This window comes from Brachyhypopomus gauderio, chromosome 2 (genome assembly GCF_052324685.1).
Source record: "Brachyhypopomus gauderio isolate BG-103 chromosome 2, BGAUD_0.2, whole genome shotgun sequence".
NCBI lineage: Eukaryota > Metazoa > Chordata > Actinopteri > Gymnotiformes > Hypopomidae > Brachyhypopomus > Brachyhypopomus gauderio.
In genome coordinates, this window is record NC_135212.1 from 39,113,421 (window position 1) to 39,120,900 (window position 7,480).

Genomic DNA, 7,480 nt, shown 5'->3' on the forward strand with positions numbered 1-7,480 from the left:
TGATTAATGCTGCGTTAGAAAGCAGGACTGAGTGAGTCTGATTGATGCTGCGTTAGAAAGCAGGTTTAATTGAGTCTGATGTTGCATTAGAGAGCAGGTCTGGGTGAGTCTGATTGATGCTACGTTAGAGAGCAGGTCTAAGTGAGTCTGATGCTGCGTTAGAAAGCAGGACTGAGTGAGTCTGATTGACGCTACGTTAGAGAGCAGGTCTGAGTGAGTCTGATTGGTGAGTCTGATTGATGACGTTAGAGAACAAGTTCTTATTGTCCGGGTTTTCCTGCATGTTGAATTTTCTGCACTTTTCTGTTTTTGTTTGGTTCAATCTGTTTTCTCTTCTTTTTTGTATTCCTCTCCTTTATTCTTTCTCTCTGTACATTCTCATGCCTTTTAGCTGAGCCTGTGGAGCAGTCACTGCGGTAGGATGGGTTTTGCCTGCCATACCCTGTGTGTGTGTGTGTGTGTGTGTGTGTGTCTGTGTAAATGGATGTTTACGGCTGTGGGAGTTAACAGGAGTATCTGTGAGGGTGTTGCTAAGGAAACGCGTGTCCTATGTGTATGTGGCGGTGTTTTCCTTCGTGTCGCTGAGATCGCCTCGCTACCCTTGCCTCTGGCTTCACCTGGCTACTTTCACGGGTCGATGTCATCAGTTTGTGACGTGATGTCATCAGTGTGTGTGGTTCTTCCCTAATGCTGCCGAGTTGGACCGCTTGGCTTCTTCTGAAGACCCTGTTCGCACTAGAGTGCCATTTAAAAAGCAAATCAGTTCAGTGAATCAGTTTAGTGAATCAGTTCAATGAATCAGCTCAGTGCTTAGTGTGGCTCTGGTGTGAACAGTGTCTTGCTGGGAGGGCTTCACTGTGAATGACAGACACAGAGGCCAACACACAACATATAAACACCACATGACACCATTATAAAACACACCAGAAGGGCGGCAGCAGGTCCACCATTCACATGTCGATCCCTCTGTGCCTCTCATTTCGTACGAACATACCCCAACGCCATGATGTTCATCTCTCTCTCTCTCCCTCCCTCTTCTCTGTCTCTCCTCTCTCTCCCTCCTTCCTTTTCTCTCCTCTCTCCCTCTCTCTTTTCTCCTTTATCTGTTATTTTTCCCTTTCAAACTCCACAGACTCAACTAACAGTGATTCGGTGAAATCAAAGGTAAGGACTGGAGACTCCATTCTTGCATTTAGTTGCTGAAAACACTGACGTATGATGACTATTAACTTTATATGTGCAACAATAATGATGTCTTTTTATTCTTTTGAATTCTATTGGTTTACCATTATGTAATTTTATCTGAAATCTAAATTACCTTTCTATTACCTGGTTTGTCATGACCACCTGAAATGACTTTCTGATCTTTGACCTCAACCAGGGGTCAGGGGGCTCAAAGCGTGATCTTACAGCCAAGGACTTCCTGGCAACACTGTCCATCATGTCGGCCATGGCACGCAAGCGCAGGAAACGACCTACCGCTCACTTCCTGGGATCCAGCACTGATGATGAGTCTGAGCAAGAGCCAATCAGAGCCGGCCTCACGGGGGAGGGGAGCAGGAAGGGGGTGGAGCCTGGGCAATCTGACACCGCCCCACGTGCAGAGGCAGAGGAGGATGAGGACGATGAGGGGGAGGATGATGAAGATGATTGTGGCCAGGAGTCACAGTCTGTGCTTTTGAGTGAGGAAGAAGACCAGAGGTCAGAGGTGAAAAGCCGAGGCTGGCGAGGGGAGGATGCTCGCTCCATCGTCTCCGGCTACTCCACCCTCTCCACCCTGGGGCGGAGCTTAGCATCAGAAGGGCGGGGTGAAGACGCAGATGACGAACAGAGCGAGCTAGTGAGCGAGACAGACAATGAGAGCGGCTTTGCCTCACGCTCTCTAACCCAGGAGAGGCCAGAGAGGCACACACACACCGCAACGTCACACACACACACCGCAACGTCACCCCCCCACACACACACCGCCCCATCACCCCCCCACACACACACTGCAACGTCACCCCCCCACACACACACCGCCCCATCACCCCCCCACACACACACTGCAACGTCACCCTCACACACACACACCACCCCATCACCCCCACACACCGCAACATCACCCCCACACACACACACCACAACATCACCCCCCCCACACACACATCGCAACATCACCCCCACACACCGCAACGTCACCCCAGCACACACACACCACCCCGTCACCCTCACACACATATACCGCATCACCCCCGCACACACACACCACCCCACCACCCCTGCACACTCACGCCACAACATCACCCCCGCACGCACACACCTCCCCATCACCCACACACACACACACCGCCCTGTCACCCCGGCAAGCACACACCTCACTGTCTCACCCGCACACACACACCACAACGTCACCTCTGCACACACACACCTCACCATCACCCCTACACACCTCATCCAGGCCGCAAAGTTTCCTCCACACACACTACAGACCACACCCCCCTGCTGTTGACCCCGCCTCCAGACCCACTCCCACCACACCCACTCCTGCTACACTCCCTAACCTCAAGCCGGGGGTTGCGGTCGAGGGTGCAGCACGGTCCTCCACCTCCTCCACCTCCTCCTCCACCTCCCAGCGCCTCCACGCCTGGCCCTCATTCAACTCACACCGCCTTATTCAGTGTGACACCTTAGCCCGCCGCCGACTAAAGACGGAAAAATCCAAACCTATTTCTCTGGACATTCCAGAACTCTCCGTCTCTGTGGAGAACCAACAGCAGGACCTGCTGCCATCAAGGACCCCAGATTCCTCCCCTTCCCCCTCTCCACCACCCCGAACCAAAACACCCCCTGGTGGTGGTGGTCGGGAGAGGGCCGGCCGACCCGGGCCCAGCGAGGCCTGCTCTTTCTGTCCTGGGCGGGGCTCGCTGGCAGAGCAGGTGCGTGCGGGGCTCACGGGTTCGGCTGACGACCTCCATGTCTCGGACCGCAGGAAGCCACTCTCGCCAGAGACGCGCAGGAAGAGGCGTGCCTGGAGGAGACACACTGTGGTAGCCTCGCCCACCGAGACCTCCAGCAAGGCCCCGCCCCTCACTTCCACTGTCGCCACCAGCAACAACAAAAACAACATGTCTCCTGCACCGCCCCCCAGTTCACCTTCTCCAAGGTTCTATGATAGAGGACAGCCCCTCCCCCAGCACTCAGCAGCCAATGCCCTGTCTGCACGCCGGGCTCCACCTACCTCCCGTTTTTACGAATGCTTGTGACAGCAGAAACAACAAAATAGGACTTGGAGTTTAGGACAGTGTGTGTGTGTGTGTGAGTTCATGTGTGTGTGTGCCTCAGAAAACATACTCACTGTGTATGTGTGTGTTCAGTTGTGTGTGTGTTCTGTTATATATATGTGTGTGTGTGTGTGTATCCCTTTCCTGCTGTGTCTCCTCCATACCTGCTGTGCATGCAGAAGTTACTCTTGCGTCTTACAGGTTGCCATAGTTTCTCTCCTGAGCTCCTCTTTTCATCCTTTTTACATGATGTAGCAAAGGGGTGTGGCACAAACTCCCACTTCCTGGCACCAGAACACGTGAGTGCTACGTTGCTTACTGTGTGCTGCAGTGACAGAGGAATCACGTGTCTGCCTGTGCCCTGACACCAGGGGAGGACATGCCAAACCACACACATAACACACTCAACAGTACACTTAAAGACACCACTAGTGCAGTATTAGTGATACAGTGTTTGCCAGAGGGAAAAGTGTTTTGACGCCAAACACCCATGACCCTTGACCCTGTTACTCTAAGAAACCCCAGAACGGCAACTGTGGTGTGGTCCTGCAGACACACACAGACCGGCCACAGAGTGCTCGGTCTAATCATTTCTTCACCAGGGTGTTTGTGTGTGTGTCTGGAATTATCTGTGTAAAGTGTGTTTCTGCATTCCACTCTTTTGTAACATTTGTACAAATGGCCTTGCTAAGTTAACCGTGTAAATAGACATATAATATACATATTTGTTTTTAACATGTTTTTTATATGGTTTACAACATGCAGAGTTGTTTCTTTCAAGATGTTACTTGAAATGTGTTCCTTAATGTCTTTGATTTTGAATACAGTATATATTATATATATATATTTTTTGTATAAATAAGTGCTTTTATTTGGAATTTTGGGGTGTACCTGTTTAAAAAAAAAAACAGAATTAAACTCCAATAGATTGGTCTTTATTTCTTCCTAAATGACCTTTCTCTGTGACTTACAAGTACTATGCAGAAATCTATACACCTCAATGCAAAGAGAAGAACTTTAACCTGCAAACAAGTGTGTGTGAGATAATGTTCCTGCTTTAATAAACTCTGTATTGGGCAGTACAGAACAACTTCTGCGGGTCTGCTTTGTTGAAGACTCGTAAGTCATTGCACTACCGGTTCTGCTGAGTGTGTGCGCTTTTGATTGATACAAAATTTCTTTGTGCACATTCATGGGTCTTTAATTCTACAAATATACTTTTATTCTAGAAATATACAGTATAGAGCTGTATTTAATTGAGGAAGGAAATGACTAAGGCTAACATTCTCACAATGCATGAAAACCTGTCCTCATTTTACATTGCACGAAATGTTTCTACAACTTCCTACTTTTCTAGTTTTGATTTGACTATGCAGTTGAAGGTTTTGATGTTTCTCTTTAAAACTAAGCTACATAGCTTTTTAAAGATAAAGGTGCTGTTACTGTAATCCATTGACAAGATGCCCAATGTCAGACCTGAAGGATATAATCTCCTGTAACTTTCCATAATACAGAGATTCTTTGAAACAACACAGGTTACAATTGGAGGAAGACAGAAAAATGAATTGCCTTCCAGTATAAACACTAAAAGACTCCTAGAACGTGGTATAGAACTGAAACCTGTACGTGAGCACTCCCTGTGGACACATACGAAACTGATTGTGTAGCACGAGTGTTGTTAATCCTCCATTTAAAAAAATGCATATTTAACCTGCAGGGTTGCAATGCTTTCATCATATCGGGCCAATTATTAGTAACTGTGGGTATGGAATGTGTACAACATATAAAACATATCTGATTCAACAGCGACACAGCGGAAACCACCTAATACAGTACAGAATGCTGAACACAACCGCCCGCCCACAAACAAATCTGTTTTGTTGTCGCAGTTGGAGAGTCCAGTCCGAGATCTTCTCCGCGACCTGCTCGCTCTCCCAGATGAGATGAGGTCTCCCAGGGTGAGAGCTGACCACCGTGTCGCATGTTGGACTAATGTTCTCGCACCCACCGTATTTCTGCGTTACATCTGTAGGCTACATTTACATGTATCGCGGGAAACGTTCCGCCTGGCTGTCGCGGTCACGTCCCACTTCACATTCAAGCAAAATACATAAAAAAACCAAACACTGCAGGAACGTCTCTGTCGTTACACAGTCATAAGTTACAGGTCTGATTCACAAGTGCATCAAATATTTTCTCAAGGGTAATAAAAAAACTCCTTAGCCAAATTATAATTATAGCTAACCCCAACCTTTTATTCTTAAAAAAAACAATAAAAGTACACTGATCTTCTATAAGTCATGTGAGAAAGACTCGCACCGCCGTACAGTTCGGAGCCCAGAGATGATGATCTTTGTGCAGGTTCAGATCAACCTCAATTGTCAATTGTAGTTGACATGACCGAGTATTAGTGGCGTGTGCGGGTGTGTCCGGAGCTGTGTGTCCGGAGCCCCGTGTGTTGTGCACGCAGCGCCTCCAGCTCACGCTCCAACTCCCGGATGCGCTCCGTGCTGCGCGCGTGCCGCGGTCTCTCCGCGTCAGTGGGCACGCGCAGGCGCGCGTTCTCCTCCTCCAAACGAGACATGCACTTCTCCAGCTCCAGGTACTCCCGAACGAGCTCCTGTTTGGTCATATTCTGAAGGCTCTCGACGTGGTACATTTCGTAAGTCTCCGAAAAATCTCGCTGGAGGTATTCTCCCCCCGCGCCACCCGCTCGCCCTATGCCGTCGCCCCCCGCGCCGCCGCCGTCGGCCCCGTCGTCCACGTCCAACGGCTCGTCTTCGGTAGCTGATCCCGGTGTGCGGCACACTCCGACCGTCTCGGTGTTGAGGTCGGGCTCCTCCCGGTCGTGCTCGTCCATGATGAACTGGGTGGTGTTGTAGGGTGCCACCGGCAGCCCTTTGGCAAACATCTCCGCTCGCACGCGCGCCGCTCGCGCAGTCTCGCGCTCGTCCAGCGCTTTCCTCTCCTCCCACGAAAGTTTATAATACGGTTTCCAGTGGCGTCTTTTCTTTGAGGGTCGCCGCCTGTGTCTTTTCTTCGCCTGGCGCGCATCGGCACCCGCACCACCGGTGGCGGGATCCACCTCGCCTCGTTCAGCTCGTGACTGACAATGGGTTTCTTCGTTTGGTCCATCACCGCTGTTGCCGTCAGCAGCGATCGCGTCCACGGCTAAAACCGGGTCGGTATCGTGCCCGTGACTCGCTCGAGACGAGGTTGCGCACGTGGGGCGTGCGCGCTCGTCTGAAGCAGCGGGACACTGGTTCCGTCGCTCTCCGCGCAACTTCACTCCCCCTGTTCGGTCGCTTTTTATTCCGTTGGAGTATTGCTGACTGTCCAAATATCGCCCCCTGTCGTCCGCTTTGGGTGCACCATTGCTGTTGACCGAAAGATGCTCCAAATTGTTAACCGCACCAACTTCAGAAGGCGCTGAAATGTTTACGTTAAGGTCCTCCTTACCGTCAGATTCTGACATCGTGTGTGGAATTAATCCGTCCAATATATCAGGTGTAATAAGGCAAACTTAAGAGCAAATAAATTAATCTAACTTTCTGCAAACTGTTACGCCTCTCATTCCTGAGATTTGCAAAGTTCTCCCAGCGGGTTTTGCACGAAAACGTAGCCGTGTCGGTAACAACTACCTCTTGTGCTGACATTTGTTAAACCACTTCACAGATTATTCGGAAGTAGCTACCGTTAACCGTTTCGGCGCCGATTTTGAGACCATCTCCTAAATGCGGCACATACCGTCACAACGTCAACTAACGCACTGTAGTGAGGGAGGGGGACAGCTGTTTTTATATCGAGTACGAGCCCCTTTTCACGCAACGTGCTTCGTTCGTCTCGCACGCGAATAAATGGGAAACGTAGTTTCGAGGCGAATCGTTTACGAAGAAACAACACTTAAAAAACTACTTAACCCAGCATTCCAAGCACCTTGGTCGCTATAAAAGCCAATCAAATGTCGCCGTACGCTTGGACGTGAAGCTTCCCTTCTCCCTTTTCTATTGGATAAAAGCACGGCTGCGCTGTTGCTAAGATAAAAGGGTAACCTCATTGGTTCACAAGAACGTCAATCAAACACTTCGAACAGCCCTAGCACAAAACCCAACCCGGATTCACTTCTTCCAAATTCCAAGTAAAAAAATCTCGGATTTTATGACAGAAAAACTTCACGAACATGTTTATGCTTTTACACAAGTTGTAGTAAAAACGAT

The 7,480-nt window shown here is 49.6% G+C and overlaps 1 protein-coding gene and 1 pseudogene across 7 annotated transcripts in view; one reads left to right on the forward strand and one right to left on the reverse strand.

The window, feature by feature from the left end:
* arhgap23a (Rho GTPase activating protein 23a) overlaps positions 1-4,223 on the forward strand; it is a 72,518-nt gene extending 68,295 nt beyond the window's left edge. For 5 of the 7 annotated variants that reach the window (XM_076995706.1, XM_076995705.1, XM_076995703.1 and 2 more), the window contains 2 exons: positions 1,133-1,164; positions 1,382-2,639. In XM_076995706.1, coding sequence (XP_076851821.1) covers positions 1,133-1,164; positions 1,382-2,491 — 1,142 coding nt within the window. In that variant the 3' untranslated portion in view covers positions 2,492-2,639. Of the gene's footprint in view, positions 1-391; positions 417-1,132; positions 1,165-1,381 lie in introns of all 7 variants that reach the window. The other 2 variants (XM_076995708.1, XM_076995709.1) reach the window with 2 other exon arrangements.
* LOC143503937 (protein HEXIM1 pseudogene) lies at positions 4,163-7,159 on the reverse strand (annotated as a pseudogene).
* Between the last annotated feature and the right edge of the window lie 321 nt (positions 7,160-7,480).